Source organism: Lissotriton vulgaris, chromosome 10, assembly GCF_964263255.1.
Source record: "Lissotriton vulgaris chromosome 10, aLisVul1.2, whole genome shotgun sequence".
In the NCBI taxonomy this organism is placed as follows: Eukaryota; Metazoa; Chordata; class Amphibia; order Caudata; family Salamandridae; genus Lissotriton; species Lissotriton vulgaris.
The window spans coordinates 192643520-192663119 of record NC_141698.1 but is presented as its reverse complement, the minus strand read 5'-3'; the positions used below and the strand labels follow the sequence as shown (position 1 = coordinate 192663119).

Genomic DNA, 19600 nt, shown 5'->3' with positions numbered 1-19600 from the left:
ACTGGGTGAGAGTATTCTGTTTAATTCAGAGACTCTGTCCCTCACCACCCCTTGTTGTAAATATTTTTGTCCACCCTAAGCGTGGAAGGGTATACTCAGATGTGAGTCCCTTGCTCATTGCACCATCAGGATTCAAGCAAGCCGGGCCGAAGACGGCTGAAATGCCAGAAACCGGTCCCCGGTAGCTTGTTTCCTTCCCAGTGTAAGAATTGGATTTTGTAGTTTGGTTTGCCCTGTTCCCATCATGCACTGGGACAGGAACAGACTAATTTGCATACAGCCAGGTTCTGAAACTGGGATGGTGCAGTGAGCTAAAAAACGGTGTTGGATCTAGCCCTGATCTCTTGACTGGGTGAGAGTATTTTGTTTAATTCAGAGACTCTGTCCCTCACCACCCCTTGTTGTAAATATTTTTGTCCACCCTAAACGTGGAAGGGTATACTCAGATGTGAGTCCCTTGCTCATTGCACCATCAGGATTCAAGCAAGCCGGGCCGAAGACGGCTGAAATGCCAGAAACCGGTCCCCGGTAGCTTGTTTCCTTCCCAGTGTAAGAATTGGCTTTTGTAGTTTGGTTTGCCCTGTTCCCATCATGCACTGGGACAGGAACAGACTAATTTGCATACAGCCAGGTTCTGAAACTGGGATGGTGCAGTGAGCTAAAAAACGGTGTTGGATCTAGCCCTGATCTCTTGACTGGGTGAGAGTATTCTGTTTAATTCAGAGACTCTGTCCCTCACCACCCCTTGTTGTAAATATTTTTGTCCACCCTAAGCGTGGAAGGGTATACTCAGATGTGAGTCCCTTGCTCATTGCACCATCAGGATTCAAGCAAGCCGGGCCGAAGACGGCTGAAATGCCAGAAACCGGTCCCCGGTAGCTTGTTTCCTTCCCAGTGTAAGAATTGGATTTTGTAGTTTGGTTTGCCCTGTTCCCATCATGCACTGGGACAGGAACAGACTAATTTGCATACAGCCAGGTTCTGAAACTGGGATGGTGCAGTGAGCTAAAAAACGGTGTTGGATCTAGCCCTGATCTCTTGACTGGGTGAGAGTATTTTGTTTAATTCAGAGACTCTGTCCCTCACCACCCCTTGTTGTAAATATTTTTGTCCACCCTAAACGTGGAAGGGTATACTCAGATGTGAGTCCCTTGCTCATTGCACCATCAGGATTCAAGCAAGCCGGGCCGAAGACGGCTGAAATGCCAGAAACCGGTCCCCGGTAGCTTGTTTCCTTCCCAGTGTAAGAATTGGCTTTTGTAGTTTGGTTTGCCCTGTTCCCATCATGCACTGGGACAGGAACAGACTAATTTGCATACAGCCAGGTTCTGAAACTGGGATGGTGCAGTGAGCTAAAAAACGGTGTTGGATCTAGCCCCGATCTCTTGACTGGGTGAGAGTATTCTGTTTAATTCAGAGACTCTGTCCCTCACCACCCCTTGTTGTAAATATTTTTGTCCACCCTAAGCGTGGAAGGGTATACTCAGATGTGAGTCCCTTGCTCATTGCACCATCAGGATTCAAGCAAGCCGGGCCGAAGACAGCTGAAATGCCAGAAACCGGTCCCCGGTAGCTTGTTTCCTTCCCAGTGTAAGAATTGGCTTTTGTAGTTTGGTTTGCCCTGTTCCCATCATGCACTGGGACAGGAACAGACTAATTTGCATACAGCCAGGTTCTGAAACTGGGATGGTGCAGTGAGCTAAAAAAGGTGTTGGATCTAGCCCTGATCTCTTGACTGGGTGAGAGTATTCTGTTTAATTCAGAGACTCTGTCCCTCACCACCCCTTGTTGTAAATATTTTTGTCCACCCTAAGCGTGGAAGGGTATACTCAGATGTGAGTCCCTTGCTCATTGCACCATCAGGATTCAAGCAAGCCGGGCCGAAGACGGCTGAAATGCCAGAAACCGGTCCCCGGTAGCTTGTTTCCTTCCCAGTGTAAGAATTGGCTTTTGTAGTTTGGTTTGCCCTGTTCCCATCATGCACTAGGACAGGAACAGACTAATTTGCATACAGCCAGGTTCTGAAACTGGGATGGTGCAGTGAGCTAAAAAACGGTGTTGGATCTAGCCCTGATCTCTTGACTGGGTGAGAGTATTCTGTTTAATTCAGAGACTCTGTCCCTCACCACCCCTTGTTGTAAATATCTCTTTGGGTGGGAGCAAAGTCTGCTTTCACCTGGTTGGAGCATTTCTAATTCTCATGTCGTAAGGGAGCAGACTTGCCTTCCCTGCCTGTGGTGCTGCAGACAGGAAAGGCATGTTTGGTCCCATCGGGTGGGAGATTTTAAAATGGTCGTGCCAGCTGGGAGTAAACATGATTCCCTGCCCGCATCAGTGCAGGCAGGGAAAGTACTCTGTCTTGGGAGCAGCCTATTTATTTTAACCGGCCCCATGGAAGGGGTCCCGGGGTCCTTTAAAGGCTCCCTTTTTTATTTCTTTTAAATAAATGTGTCCTGGAGGCAGAGGGCAATGCAGCCTAGCTCTCCTATCATATGCAAATTGGCCCGAGAGATAGGGTTCTTGGGGCCAATAAAAGCTCGGGGAGGGGGCTTGGTGATCCCCTTCCATTTTTAGGTCTCGGCCTGTCAATGCGTAAGCGCATTGCTGGCCGAGACATATAGAGGGCCACCAGCAAATCTACCAAGAGTACGGATTCATCCCAATGCATGTGATTCATTCAAGCGCGAAGCTTCTCCAGCAGGCGCTGTTACCATCTGCCTCGCAGCAGACTCATTCAAGCGCGAAGCTTCTCCAGCACACGCTGTTACCATCTGTCTCACGTCAGACTTCAAAGAAATCCACTCCCAAGCCGCTCCCCCGGCCCCCCATCATGCTCCCCCGCCGCCCACCCCCCCACCACAGCAATGCCGACAATGTTTAGAGTAGCCTTGCTCCTCAAATGCTGTTGCTGTGTTGCCATCTCTCTAGGGACACAGCTTGAAAACACTCGACTTGCTAGCTGCAATGATGTCTGCCCTGCCACCATTTACTTCGGACCCTCACCCTCACACACCCTCACTCTCCCTCACTACCTCACTCTCTCTCACTACCTCACTCACTCTCTCACTCACTACCTCACTCTCGCTCTATCACTACCTCACTCTCTCTCACTACCTCTCTCTCTCTCTCTCTCTCTCGCTCTCTCTATCTCACTACCTCACTCTCTCTCTCCATCTCTTACTACCTCACTCTCTCTCTCTCTCACTACCTCACTACCTCACTCTCTCTATCACTACCTCACTCTCTCTACCTCACTACCACACTCTCTCTCAATCTCACTACCTCACTCTCTCAGTACCTCATTCTCTCACTATCTCACTACCTCACTATCTCAATACCTCACTATCTCTCCCTATCGCTCACTACCTCACTCTCTCTCTCACTACCTCACGCTCTCTCTCACGACCTCACTCTCTCTCTCACTACCTCACTCTCTCTCTCTCTCTCACTACCTCACAACCGCACTCTCCCTCAATACCTCACTCTCTCTCACTACCTCACTCTCTCTCTCTCACTACCTCACTCTCTCTATCTACCTCACTAACTCACTCTCTCTCTCTCACTACCTCACTCTCTCTATCTACCTCCCTAACTCACTCTCTCTCTCACTACCTCACAATAAATAAATAGCTATGTTTAGCCTTTAAAGCACAGCTTTTGCCCGTTCCTACAGTTTTTGCGCTACATGTTAAGCAAGCTACCCCTAAATAAGGTATGATATTGAAACCATAAAATTAATCAACGCACTAGCATTAGATGTGTTACAAATTAAGCCCTAGGGAAAAATCTGTTAAAAAGACGTTTCAAGGAGTCCAGTTATTAAATTCATCTCTAGCTGTTGTGCTGGTGTTTCAAATAAATATAACCACTTTTTGGCAGGCACCTTTGTGCTTTGTCTCTTGGTGCCTCTGCACCTGCTGCACCGCTAATCGATACGCATAAATGTGAACTGTAAACGATGACTATGCTCTTAAAAGATATTCCCCAATATTCTAGTACACATTTTTAAGCCTTTAACCACGTCATAAGAAATAGAAACAAAAAAGCATTGTACTAAAACCAGAGTTAAAGAAACACCCGTGGCTATAGATGAAAGTAAGGTTAAGGTTGACTGCTTTTAAAATGTGCACTGGTGTCCCCTTACCTAATCCGTACAGGGTGCGCACAGACAATTGCACCCTTTTCGTGAACTTTAAAGAGTTTATAAATTGAGCAAGGAGTACAGAGCCGGGAAACTTTGTAAAATACCAGAAAATAATAAAAAGCAATCCCAATACAAAAAACGCTGGCCCATGGGCACTGCAACATAAGCATTTGCAGTTTAAGCTCCAAAACAACTTCACCAACACATTTGCACATTTTGTATGCACACTGTTCAATAAATTAACGGGCCCAAATACACTGTCAAAGACTGGCTTTTTATATGAGCCCCTGCACCACTATAGCTACAAATTAGGCACTATAAAAACAAATTAAACAAAGCCATTATTTGGTTGTAGTTTCAGCCAATATTGTAACAACATTTTATTTTTTAATTAAAACCACATTATTTATACTTTATATGCTCTCCATAACATAAACTAACCAAAGGAATATAACCCATGAAGCTGAAAACATTGCGTTAAACTGCAAAATATTTAGAACCTAGGCGCTTTTTTCTCTTGACAAAATCAGTACTAACAAAAACATTTGTAGCTTCTTTTTTAAACGTGTAAAGAAAGAAAAAAAGCAGTTTTGTGTTCAGAAAAAACAATATGTTTTACGCTATAAGCTTTAAACAATTTAAATAAACAAATTTGCGTACGGTAACTGGGCTAAACTATTGTAATGCATTGCCTTTTAGTTCAGACAAAAAACACAGACCGGAAGTCTGCAAGAGTGTGAAACATCACATGTTTTCACCAGTTGGAAACAAAACCAGAACAGGATACTTTAGTGCTTTAAGCTGCGTCGTAAAGATTGTAATCTGTGAGATGCAAATCAACTAACAGCAGGAAGCTAAGCTCTGTAAAAAAATGGAAGTCATGGCTGAAGTAAGGGGTAAAAACACAACTCCCCCTTCGCATACGTTTAAATGCACGGAAAATGCTATTACATTGTAGTCGTAAAGACAAATATAAAAATTAAATGTTTGCCTATATTTTACAAAGGGAACGGACTCAGGAAACTCCGTCAAAAAACAGAATATACATCACTAAAAAAAAAGATGTACATTAAAACATTAGCTTTACTTAAAATACTGTTGGCCAGGCCCCTTGCCCCTAGGCGTCTTAGTGTCACTGCGTCTGCTGCATCACTAATACATACATGTAAATCGTCAGTGTGAACTATGCCCATGCAGTTAATATGATCTGTGCTATTATTATAAGGAACAATTTAATAACAGCCCCAGCAACACTAACAATAAATATTAAGTCCAGTAAACTCAGCTGTCAAACAGCAAGTATTAAATCGTAATTAAATCTAATAAATAGGTATGTTTTAGCCTTTAAAGCACTAGTCCGGGCCATTCCTACAGTTTCTGTGTTAAATATTAAGGGACACCACCACATCACTCAGGGACACCATCACACCACTCAGGGACACCACCACACCACTCAGGGACACCATCACACCACTCAGGGACACCACCACACCACTCAGGGACACCACAACACCACTCAGGGACACCACCACATCACTCAGGGACAACACTACATCACTCAGGGACACCACCACACTACTCAGGGCCACCATCACACCACTCAGGGACACCGCCACACCACTCAGGGACACCACCACAGAACTGAGGGACACCACCACACCACTCAGGGACACCATTACATCACTCATGGACACCACCACATCACTCCGGGACACCACCACATCACTCAGGGACACCACCACATCATCACTCAGGGACACCACCACACTACTCAGGGACACCACCACACCACTCAGGGACACCACCACACCACTCAGGGACACCACCACAGCACTGAGGGACACCACCACAGCACTCAGGGACACCCCCACAGCACTCAGGGACACCAACACAGCACTCAGGGACACCACCACAGCCCTCAGGGACACCACCACATCACTGATGTACACCACCACATCAATCAGGGACACCACCACATCACTCAGGGACACCATTACATCACTCATGGACACCACCACATCACTCCGGGACACCACCACATCACTCAGGGACACCTCTCAGGGACACCACCACACCACTCAGGGACACCACCACACATCACTCAGGGACACCACCACACATCACTCAGGGACACCACCACAACACTCAGGAACACCACCACAACACTCATCATCAGTGACACCACCACATCACTCACAGACACCACCACATCACAATGCCCCCCGAAACACACACTACACATGGGAGGGTGCGCTTCAAAAAAGAATTAGCATCAAGGTTATAATTGGGGACTACAAGATTAAAACATACTGGTAGCATACCTCCTGGGCTTCGGCAAAGGCACAAACAACGCAACGAATTTAGGACTCATGGCTACTATAAGAAACCCCGATGAGTGAAATAAATCATCATATTAATGTGCATATCAAATAATATTACCAATTGATACGCTCACACACGCGCACACACACACATATACACAAACACACTCTTATACACATAATTGTTGATTTTCCCATTCAAAAGACAAAGGTGGATAACAGAGTATGTGTATATTTCCAGAACTTTAATTGGTGAGCTGAAGCTTTCTAAAACTAGCTGACTGTTATAAAAAAAATCTGAATAGAGCTTTAGAGATATGCAGCATTTAGCAATATATTGATTCCCTAAAACGTGGAAAGAGACGACTAAATAAAATTAGCCCCCAAATTAAAAGAAAAGAAAATATTTTCCTGTGCTGTGCTCTGTCCCTGCTGATGAATATTCGAGCGTGGAGGCTATTACCATACACGTCCCACTGGGTTTTATATCTAATAAGGGCTACCGTGGCGGAGAGTCAGAGATTTAATAATCCATCCTTATAAATATGAGCAGTGTTTTATTTTTAGCATCTTGAGTGAATATGTGCTCGCCCTCGTTTCACACATAGAATATTTTAGTCCCAATAGCATATGTCGTTTGCCTGTGCCTGGTTTTGCTTTTAGGACGGAATTTTATCATTTTTATATTCCGTTTGAACTGACTGCTGTTTTCAGTTTCCAGCAGCAAAACATATACATGCATGCGGCGTCTTACCCGAGCATCTGGCTATTGATGTGATGGGTAAGGATGGCACAGTATTTCTCAAATCAAAAATCATTATCGTTTAAAAAATGGATAAAACACGTGCAAATATCAATGTATACATAAAGTAGCTTTTTTACCTGTAAATACCAGGCTGGCACTTGGCAGTTCTTCTTGAGGAACTTTAAAGCTGAAAGATTCATTGTAGAATGGGTCTATGGTGCCTCTCATGCAAGATGTCTTTTTCGTTTTCACTAATTTTAATCCGTGGACCAGCTGAATCTTCACAAATGGATCTAACAGAAACACAATCAGGATTTAATATAAACCCTAGGCAATCATTTTCCAGTAAAGCAAATGCAAAAATACAGAGAGGCATCACGTTTCTTGAATCCATGCATAAATCCATAAAAATACATGTTTTACTTTTAGGAAACCCAAAAGCTCTATACAGAAATGTATACAACTTGAGTTATGAACGTACTAAACCAAACACAAGTTGGAAAATTGAATATAAGGAGTACGAAATGTTAGATTAACTATAGTAATGTTTTGTTTACTAAGGAAATAAATTCATGATATGCAGATGCCAACCTAGAAACAAGGTCCAAGTCAATGGCCGAAGTGGCCAGATAGAAAAAGAATGAGGTTATCCAAAACAGCCTTCTTCCCCGGCATACTGTATGCCATGAGAATCATGGGCCACCATTTGCTACTTTTACAATGATAGATAATCTCTTTGGAAACCTGGATTGGGAAGGAAGGAAACCTTGCATTTTAAAGAAGATACTGCAGAATAATGCTGGACAATGCAGGTTAGGTGATCCAATGATAAAGTTTACGCAAAGTAGTCAAGCCGGAAAATGAGTTCATCATAACAATATTGTCTGTTATAGAAAGTAGTGGAAACATCAGTACTGAGCTCAATAAGTCCATCTTGCCATATGATGGTGGCTAATTAAGCCTGTGAAATAAAATGTGCCACTCTTAAATGCACAGTCAGCAAATAATGTAAAACGCAATTGTTGTACAAGGAACATCAGCTTGTTTGCAAATCTAAAACATCCATACTTTGGTGCAATAGGTTAATTACAATCAATGGAACGTCTTACTGTTAGCTTTTCTGGGTTTAAAATGGCATTTAAGTATTCCTGACATGCTCAAAACAGTTAGAGTAATGTCCCTCAATCCTTAAAGTGAAAAACATGGATTACAGTGATCTGATTGATGGTTCTCCAATGTGTTGCTCACAAGCTGGTGTTAGGTAGCTTTTGGGCATGGAGCACAAACTAGTACATCATTTAAAGGCATCTGAGTTGTGCCACCTCTTGACTCTTGTAGCAGGTTGCATCATTCAGCTTCAGTCCTATGGAACGGCAGGCAGCTAACCATTGGATGTCTCCTATACACGTGTCCGCAAACACATGCATATAGACACTGTGCAAACACATGCATATAGACACTGACGCAAACACTGTCAGTGTGAGGCCTGCAATGTCTCCTAATCAAGGAAAGCTGCATAGAAAGTGGACAATGTACAGACTCCACGTTGTCTTTCACACTGTGTTTGAACACAGCACTGAGAAAGAATGCCAGTGGTAGTTAGAGTGAATGCCAGTAGTAGCTAGAGTGAATGTCAGTGGTAGCTGGAGTGAAGTGGCTTGAATGTGAGACTGAAGCAAAAGTAGACGAGTGTGCACTGAGTGAGTAAGAAGTTCATGGACTGAGGAGAGCACAGCTGAAAAGAGATCAGAGAGAGGCAAGAGCTTTACTTGATGTTAGGGGATGAGTGAGGGTCTGCATTTGTGTCTGATGATATGTGCAGGTATCTTTGGCATGCCAAGAAACACTCAAGATTTGTATGATTAATCCTTGGGGTTTTAATGTTATGAGTTGGGAGGCTGATTGATAATTTTCCTCTCTCCATCATTTTGGTATATTTAGATCTTTGACATGCATACATGTGTCTATGTTTATGTGTGAGTGTCTGTTTTCCTGGTATGGGTTCTTTCTGACACAGCATATCACTGGCATCTGGAAGCATGCGTGTCAACTTGTTCAGTTCACTACATTTGCAGTTCATCTCTGATATTGTTGTGGCCAATCATGTCAGGACAGGTCCCGCGGCACAATGTGATCCTGATTTTGGGCATCAGTGGCTTAATCATGATCATCGACAGAAAAATGGTGGTCATCCTTGACATAATGTGAGCATTCTTGGCCTAACATTGGCAAACTTTCTAAAAGTGGTTAACCTGGTGTACTGATGGCCAACCATCATATTGTAAGCATCCTTGCCGTTATAGCATTCACTCCATGTTGCACATTATTGCACATCCAGTGGGCATTCTTGGCTTGTTTGTGGTCACATCCCTGGCATAATAATATGGCATATGGACATTTTGTGGGCACCCTTGACTTAACTGAGGCCACCCCTGGATAATGATGGCCATTCTAGACGTAGCGTGGGTGTACGTAACATTATGGTGTTCAGGTCTGGCAAAATGGTGGCCATCATTACAAATGTGTTGACAACACTGTCATTATGGTGTCCGACCCTTGCATAGTATAGCCCTTGCATAACAGTGAGCTTTTTAAAGAAAAGACACACATTCGTTCAGTTAAATGGAATGTGCTTAACAAAATTAAAAGCATGCATTTGATATAACCAAGTGTATTTTCAGAAACCGACAACACTAATGATTGAACCAAAAAAATGAATGTATTTTCTAAAAATGTATTTGATTCTTATTTTTGAATTATAATTTAAACTCAGTTGTAGAGTCTCATTGCTGATGTTATTTCTTTTGTGCCAAGCAGCACTTGCACCGAGGGCTATTTAATTGCTCACATGAAGGAATTTCATATACATAAGGTATTTTATGAAATTATTGTTGGTTGTACCTTCTGATGGGATTCTATGTTCAATTATTATACTGAGTTTATACAGCGCCTGGTTACACTAGCCAAACTATTCCCACTCCTAAGAGTGCAACAGTAGGGAACGTGTTGGATAGCGTAGGAGTAAAATGTACTAATCCCACTCCAGTGAGTGCAACAGTAGGGAAGCATTGGATAGCGTAGGGATAAAAATTACTATTCCCACTCCAGTGAGTGCAATAGTAGGGAAAGTAAATACTTCATATATAAATATAAATAACATAAATATTAATACCAATTACAAAATAATTAAAATATTTTACAATTTTATAAAACATATTAATTAATCAATTAAAATAACAAATAAAAATTAACTAATAATAAAAATTACCTACTTATACTAATTATTTACCAATTACTAATAAATTAATTTACAATATAAAAATAAATAAAAATTAGACACAAAAAATATTTAACAAATGTAATTACTTACAATTAAATTACTTCCCAAGCTATTCCCCTATAAACACACAACCCACTACAGAAAATAATGTAATAAAAGTAACATATTTATCAATTAATCAATTACAATAAATTACAAATTATGTTTTAATTAATTACCAATTAATAATTAATTAACAATTAATTCTAAATAAATACCAATAAATAAAGTAACATATTTAATTAATTATAATTAAATTACTTCCCACCCTATTCCCCTATAAACCCACAACCCACTACAGAAAATAAATTACTAAAATAACATATTTTTCAATTAATCAATTAAAATTAATTACCAATTATATTTTAATTAATTACCAATTAATAATTAATTAACAATTAATTCTAAATAAATACCAATAAACAAATTAACATATTTAACTAATTATAATTAAATTGCTTCCCACCCTATTCCCCTATAAACCCCAAACCTGCTACAGAAAATAAATTACTAAAATTAACATATTTATCAATTAATCAATTAAAATTTATTTATTTTTTATTTATTTTAGCGATTTCTAAAGCGCCTGGTAACCCAAGGGTATCCCCGCGCTATGTAACTTGAAATCCTGATGAGGGGGAGAGAGGGGGGAGAGCGACAGAAGGGTGTTATTTAGGAAACAAATGGGTCTTAAGTTTTTTGCGAAAAGCCAGGTAGTTGGATTCTAGTCTGAGGGAGCGAGGGAGTGCGTTCCAGCCCTTAGCCGCTTGAACGGAGAATTGTCGACCTCCTGTGCGGGTTCTTTTGAATCTGGGGGTGCTGACTAAGTTCTCATTTTGAGATCGTAGGGATCTGGTTGCTGTGTAAGGTGTAATCATTTTACTGAGAATCGCTGGACCAGATCCGTTGTAAAGCTTGTGTGTTGTACACATTGCTTTAAAGTGCACCCTTTGGCGCACGGGGAGCCAGTGCAGGGCTTTGAGGGCTGGCTTGGCGGACGTTCTGGAGGGAGTGTTAGTAAGCATGCGTGCTGCCGCGTTCTGTGTCCGCTGGAGTTTCGTGATAGTAGACTCGGGGGCTCCCAAGTAGACCAGGTTGCTGTAGTCCAGGCGGGACAGCACTAGTCCCTGGATGAGGAGCTTCCTGGACATAGGTGGAAGTAAGGGCAGGATTTTACGGGTCAAGCGCATGAGCCCAAAGCATGAGCCCGAGGTTTTGGTTGCTTGGGTTTTCATCGTGAGCTGTGGTTCAAGCCACACCCCGAGTGTCTTGATTTCGCGTTTTGGGGGGGGAATTTCTCCGAACACATCGGGCCATATTGTAGGAGGGATAGTCGTCCATTGCTTGCCAAGTAGCATCACTTCTGTCTTTGTCCCAATACCAATAAATAAATTAACATATTTATTTAATTATAATTAAATTACTTCCCACCCTATTCCCCTATAAACCCACAACCCACTACAGAATTATACTACACACAAATTAAAAATTAATATTAACTTACCTTAAATTCGTTATTTTTGTTGTCTATATTATGTCTAGTCGATATTATGTCCATTTGTCCATTCTATATTTTTGATTCGATATTATGTCCATTCTATTCGATATTAAAATTTTCTAGTCGATATTTTGGTAGTCTATATTATGTCTAGTCGATATTTTGTCTATTCTATATGTTTTTACTCGATATTATGTCTAGTCGATAATAAAAACTCGATATTTTGTCTCTATACCCTAGACTGGCCCCTGATTCTAGCAACAATAAGGTCCTATCCCCCCTTTCTCTAACTGCAGGTACTATATGGGGTTTCCTTTTGGACTGAAGGGATTTAAGGACACTATGGCCCTTACTATGCAGGAAGAAGGGGGTCCTGCTTGGGCCCCCCAACTCGCTTTCCGACAGTCTTTCCATGTCGGAAAGCACAGCATGGAAAGCCTGTCGAAAACCGAGCATCGTAATCCGGGCAGTGTAAAACAGCGTCCATATGGATTACGTGATGGTTCAGACTGGCAGACAGGCTTCTTTAACACCTTGGCCGCGGCGGTAATTCCGCCGCGGTGCTGGGGGGTGAGGGGGGCTGCGCGGCACCGCCATGCAGGTGACGGAACCACTGCATCACCAGCCACGGGCGCGCTGTGCTTGTGATGAAGTGGTTCCGTCACGGCCCCGCCCGCTCAATGGAAGGCTCAGCGCAGGCACGGAATTTATGCCGCGCAGGCGCGGCGGACGGAACCACTCCGTCACCAGCACAGAAGTATCCACATACTATTTTGGGATTAGTTGACTCCTTTGGCACGCTCCTCCTGCTAGAGGAAAAAAAAAAGGTTGGAGGAATCCACAAAGGGTCCAAAAGCCTGGAGTTCAAGGCTCCATCAATGCTGGCCAGCCCTACTCTTAAGCTGAAGGGCACATTGCAACCATCTGGCGTGGAGGGACCAAACCAGAGCTCCTTGTTGGTGTTCTAAGCATTCACACTGCACCCTCTATCTTCAAGCCCTACCACGAATTGTATAGACTACACCTCGAAGGCTGTGGCCCTATATGCAATCCACCTCAGGTCAGTTCCAGACCAGCACATCAGGGAGGGGGAAAGGAAGCCTAAGGAGAAGAAGAATTCTCAAATAGGATGCAATGCAGCACGGCAAATTCAAGTAAACAGCTGATTATTCTTATGTAAGGATACATGCTAATTGACATTTGCAGAGTGCTCACCAGGATATCAGAGAATTCATCTCTTACTCATTTAAACAAAAACAATTTACATGAATTGACTATTTTTTTTAATAATACTGTGTTGAAATTACCTGTATTTAATTATAGCATATGCTGGACAAGAGTGCAATAAATAATATTTTTAAAAAGTACATTTAAATGATCTTGTGTTAGTCCAAGTATTTATAGCTATCACTTTTGATACTTCATTGCAACAACAATATAGTATCCTTACCGCCAAGATAATGGGCTGCCAGACCGATTTAAATGCAAAAGGACCAAGGACCATTGGTGTAGCCACAGAGAAGACTACTCTGCCACCACCGTGGTTGCACCCCTTTGACAGCCCAACATCAGAGGTTGACCCCTATGTTTACCCACCTAATTGTTAGATAGGCAGACCAACAGGTCAGGGTTCACTGCCCGTTACTGCCATTAAAAACCTGGTGGCCAGGTCCAGTATAAACTGTCTAATGCATCTCTCACCATGGGAAAGAACTCCCATGGGGATCAAGATTTTTTTTTTTAAAGAAAATCCCATTTCAGGATTTCTAAAGTTAATTTTAAATTGGTATATAGTTGTAGTCAATTCAATTCAATTCAAAGAAAACTTTATTCGGATTGCAAAAAATCCATGAAAGTCACATATTACATAAAAAGACATCTTTAAAAATAGTTTACGCAATTTCCATAAAATAGTTAAAAGAAAACAGCAATGTTGATGTAAACAGTCAAAATCAGATTATTAAAGTGCGTTCCAATGTGCATTACAGGTAGCTAAAGTGCTATTGCATAGGAGGCATTTTTTGGGCGCGTGAGCATTTCAAGGAGGTTCCATAGATTTCCGTGCATAAAATATGACTTTCAAGAATGAGCTTGCGCGAAAAATCAGTTCATCATTATCTAAATTTAAAAACATAAGATATGATTGAATTAGGGAAACTGGCCTTTGTTTTTAAAATATGGAGCTAAAAACCACTTGATATATTTCATAAAAAATTTACAGTGAAAGAAGAAATGTAGTTCATTTTGTCTGCTGTGTCCATCACAAGGGCAGGGGCTTAGCTCGTGTCCAGAGTTCAACGTGCTGTGGCCCATGGGAAAGCAAAGTGAGTATTTCATAGATCCAGCTCTTAGGCGAAATAGTAGCGACCTTTCCCAGTTGGTCATAGGGAGTCTGAGGTATAAAGGTATTTGTTGTGGAGATAGGTCATTGTTTATATTAATCACATATGATTTGACAGTTTGTTTTTGTAGTTCTATCTCCAACCTCTTTTCCCTGAAGAGGGCGTAAAGTTCAATTTGTATGTCCTTCTTATCCGAGCTCTTGATCTGGGCAGGATCGTTAAAAAGATGGATTTTACCAATACTGTCTAGGCTTTCCTTTGTTGCCCGGAGCCACGGAATGCTCATACCCTTGTCACAGGTTAAGCATTCAGACACAATATCCTGTGTTAAGGTAGCACGTTCATTAGCCCAGATGGACAACCAAAATATTGCAGGTCGCGTGGCAATGAAATCGGTTATGTAGGGCAAGTTGAGCTCGGCATGACAGATGTACCCGGAAGAGGAAATTGGAGCTCCTAAAAGTTTTCTACACAACCGGTTTTCTTCTGTCTGCAGGCTAGATGGGCTCACTATCCCCCAAATTTCTGCGCCATAGGTTGCAACCGGAACACATTGCAATTTGTAGATTTTCACAATTGCCTTGGTTGTTTCTGACCTTTTTGGCCGTGGCAAGGCAAGGATAGAATTTATGGCCTTTGAGAACTTGCCTGTGGCGTGGGCGAGATGCCCACTCCACAGGCCGTTCGCAGCAAAGACCATACCTAAATATGGGAATGATTTGGTGGAGTTTAACTTCTCTAGTCCAATTGAGATGGAGTTCAGTTGTTTGGCCCCTGGCCCGCATGTCATAACAAATGATTTTTTTAAATTCACCTTCAGGTCCAGATTCCCCATAAAATGTGCAAAGCTCTTGACCAGGGCACGGAGAGCATTCGGTGTTAGGCCCATGATCACCGCATCATCTGCATAAAGGAGTGCGGGTAGCAGGTTCCCTTGGATTTTCGGGACATCCGTTGTCGTCTCTTTCAGGGAGTCACTCAGACCATTAATGTAGATGATGAACAGCAGGGGTGCTAAAACGCACCCCTGTCGGACGCCTCTTTCTACCTTAATTGCCCCCGAGGTTTCGCCCTCCATTCCGATTCGTACCTGGGCTTTGGTATCCACATGTAGATAGGCTAGGAAGTGTACCAAGGGTTCATCAAGGCCATAGGAGAGAAGTGTCGCCCACAATTTCGACCTATTCACTAGGTCGAATGCGGACGACAAGTCCATAAAGGCTAGGTAGATAGGAGAAGCCTTGGCTATGGTATATTTGCCTATTATGAGATTGAGATTCAGGCATTGTTCTGTTGTCCCGACCTTACTTCTAAAGCCCATCTGGCATCTGTCCAGCACTCCTGTTTCTACGGCCCAATCATTCACTCTGTTGTACAACACCCGGCCCAAGATTTTCAGGGTGTTGTCTAAGAGTGAGATGGGCCTATAATTTGCAGGGTCAGATCTTTCACCTTTTTTGTAAAAAGGCACTATTGTGCTTGTGGACCAGGTGGCAGGGATGGCGCCCAACGGTACACTGTTGAAAACATTGACCAGAATGGGCCCCCAAAATTCTGGTTTGTGTTTGATTAAGTCAATTGGGAAGCCATCCGGCCCTGGCGCCTTGTTCCCCAGGCTTTGGTTGATGGCCGAAACGACCTCCCCCAGGGTTATATCAAGTGAGCTCAGTTTGTCGAAATTTTGGTCTTCTACGGGAGCAGCGGGATTAGCATATATTTTGGAGAAATGTTGCTCCCAGTTCTGACTTGAAATAGTGCAGCTGATTGGTGACAGCTGTTTCCCCATGTCCCGCATCTTCCTTACAGCGGGCCAAAAAGTTGCACTATTTCCCACAGTAGCAGAGACTGATAGTTCTTTCCAATGATCCTCTACCATGGCAGCCTTCCTTATCCCTATAGCTGTTTTATAGGCATGCCTGGCGGTCCGTACATCTACTTGGTTCCTCGGTTTGGAGTTTAGTGCCTTGCGAAGAGCCTTATTTGCCGCTGAGCAACAACTATCGAACCATCTAGGTTCGTCGTTATTTTTCCTGTGGGAGACTGTCAGAAGAGTCTTAATAACGTGGCACAGATTTGCAAAATCTTTGATTATCCTATGGTAGTTCCCATCGGTGAGTAGGCAGGAGGCAACTGTTGATTGGTGATTATTTATAATTATATCCATAATGGGTTCACAATTCACCCCTTTCCACTTTAACCTGAGGTTGTCTGTTGATGTCATGATATCTCTTGCTCCCAAAGTGCGGGGGTGCTTGGATCGGGCCCATTCTTAGGCTGAGTTCTAGTGCATTATGGTCTCCAAAGGCTGTTTCTACTACTCCTGCTTGGATGACTTTATCTAGTAGTTCCACGGACGTGAAGATGTAATCTACTGTGCTGGAGAAGTCTCCCTCTGAAAGTTGGAATATAGGCAGTATCGCTATGTATGAATGTATCCATTATATTCGATAGGGTGTGGGTATTTATGAAGTTTTTCAATTCAATCCCGCGTTTGGTGGCCCTATCTAGTTGGTTTGTACCTGCTTTGGTTTTCGATAATTTAGCATTAAAGTCTCCAGCTAGGATAATCCCATTGTTTGCACAGTTGTTGGCTGATTCAGTTATTCTTGTAATGTTCTTGAATAGCTCTATATAGTTCTTATTGGGGATCGAGTGAAAGTCATTATTATAAAAGTTGATCAGATGTAGCGATGATCTACAAGTAAACTCGATGATTTGAATATTTGGGCTCTTAGTTGGTATTGGTTTAATAGCCCCCCCTAGAGTTATTCTGAACCCAATCAACAAGCCTCCCATGGGGCGACCAAAAACTGGCTTTTGAGCGCAAATGCTGTAACATTCAAAACCCTCTATGGCTATTTCAGAGGTGGCCCATGTCTCTTGCAACATTATAATGTCTTTGTTGGATATAAATTTTAACCATTCCTGGTCCGATACCCATTGTTGGAGTCCGGCTACATTCCAGCTGACAATCGTTAGCACACTATTAGGGTTTTTATGAGTATATGGGTCTGGAGGGTTGGCTGTTTTGCATCCTATAGTATTATCCATTAATTTGTCTTTCCTTGCTAGTGGCAGCTTCGGGTAGTTTTGGGCCAGTTGGGTACCTAATGTCTCCTTATCGTCCATCTCTATGTTTTTAACGGGCTCATCGGGGCAGCCCTGTTTTATTCCCCCCAGTTCAGTGTTCAGCAGCCCGGGTGATGGGGGGAGTCAATCAACCATCTCAAGGCTGCTGAATCTGTTAAAGACTGGTATACCCCAGTAAGCATCTCTACTTAGTGTGTTCCTATGGGGATGTCTATAGTTATTATCTAGCCCCCACTCACCCCAGTTGTTTCCCACATCTTCTTGCCCCACATGACCCCAGTTTCTCTCGAAGGCATTATGGTGCTGATTGAATCTCCTAGATGGATAGAAAAAGGAGAGATGCTTTGTTTCTATGCCTTCGCTGTACCCCTCGCTTCTCCATGAACAAATGTGTTCTACCGTGCGTGGGTCGTCAAAGTTAACAATCACACAGTCACCATGTGTTTTCTGTGTTTCGCGGCCCACCCACGGTACTCTTCTAACTGTTAGGATTTTGCTCCTGCAGTATGGGGGTAGGGGTCTGTTGTTATTCAACCAAAAACTGACTTTATTTAATAGAGACCAGGTTGGCTCTTCAGTGTTATCCGGTATCTCAGGGACTCCCGTCATTACCACTACATATGGACTAGATCCGGGGGGCAAGTTAGCATGAAATCTTCCTTGATTACCTTTATTCCTGTCCTTATGATTGCTAGTGGTGTCCCCCTTTGGTTGTATTGGGTTAGGTTGTTTCCCCTGTGGGATTGTGTTTAGGGTGGGTGTGTTTGATTTATTCATAGCTCCCTTTGGAGGTGGGGTTGGCTTATGTATGTTACTAAGGGCTGTGGCTGGTTTTTTCACGGCTTGCCCCGAAGGAGGTTGAGTATGTGGTTTTGCTGCCACTAAGACTGGAGTATCTTTAGATAGTGGGCCTTTAACTAGGGCGCTTAATTCGTTAAGTTGTTTTTCCATATTCCCTAGTCTCTTTTCGATGGTGGCAAGATGGGAAGATATCATTTCCCCAACCTTTGTTATAAGTTGATTTGTTGAGGAGCAGTCTTTGCATGACCCCTCCTTAGGGGACGGGTCTCCTTTGTGACTTAATCCTGCATTAGGTTTTTTACTAGCCTTTTTTTGGTTATTGGGTGGATTTTTCCCCTGCTTTCTCTGGGGAAGAGGGCTTCCGTTGGGTATAGATATATTTAAGCCTTGGGGCTGTTTCTGCTTCTGTATCGCTCCTTCCCTTAACCCTCGCAATGCTCTTGAGGTAGGGGTCGAATCCACGAGTATATGTGTAGTGACTAAATCTCGAGAAGGGGAAAAATTTTTAGCCATGGGATCAAGGTCTGTGGACAAAAATGGGTCAATAGCATGATCACATGTAGTCTCTGTTAGTGAGGTAGGAAGTACTTGAGATTCTACAATAGGTATTATATCCGAGTTCTCAGGAAAGCTCATTGCTGGGATAGAGTTAGTGACGAGATCCAGTTCTGTATTAAAGTTATCAGTAACGTCTAAATTAGGTGATTTCTCCAGACTCCGTAATGAGTCTGAGAGAAGTTGTGTTACTGATAAATCCACGGTGTTAGGCATGGTGTGGATCTCTGCGCTGGCTCTAATTACGGAGACGCCATCAGCAAGGTTATTCCTATTGGGTGTATTTGCTGTGGCAAGGAGACCCAAGGAAGAGCGTTTAGCTTGGGCCAATTCCAGGGAGACTCTTCGCTCCAATAAAGAAATGCCGTGATCAATTGCTTCATTGGCCTTGAAGATGAAATTATCAATTGGTCCGGTGACTTTCCCAGCTCCTGCAGCAGTCTTGCTGCGACTGCCCCTTGTGGACATTGCAAGGGAAATGACGATTTAATCTCCGATAGGGGCAGTGTAAGTAGAGGACTTACTTGAGGAGTAAGCTGAATTGGTGGGTGTCTGCGGGGTGGCCCGTCCCGTCCTCTGAAGTCCTCGGACGGCCTCAGACGGCCCGCCCTTTGCCCGGGCTTCGCCCCGGGCGTCCCGCTCGCGTCCCGCGACGCTGAGGGCTTCCTTGTTTATAGTGCCCCTCCCGGCGCGTATACCGCGTCGGGGAACGCGCCGCCGCTGAGCCTGATGGGATTTGTAGTCTCGAGGCGGCGGCGCGACTGGTGGCGGGAAAAGCTAGTCCT

General features: G+C 43.2%; 1 protein-coding gene across 1 annotated transcript in view; it reads right to left on the bottom strand.

Moving 5' to 3' along the window:
* The window catches only part of SYT17 (synaptotagmin 17), a 616952-nt gene that overhangs the window by 229476 nt on the left and 367876 nt on the right, over positions 1-19600 (bottom strand). Inside the window, exon 7 of the mRNA XM_086939743.1 lies at positions 7348-7503. Within this exon, the coding sequence (XP_086795869.1) occupies positions 7348-7503 (156 nt within the window). The remainder of the gene's footprint in view (positions 1-7347; positions 7504-19600) is intronic.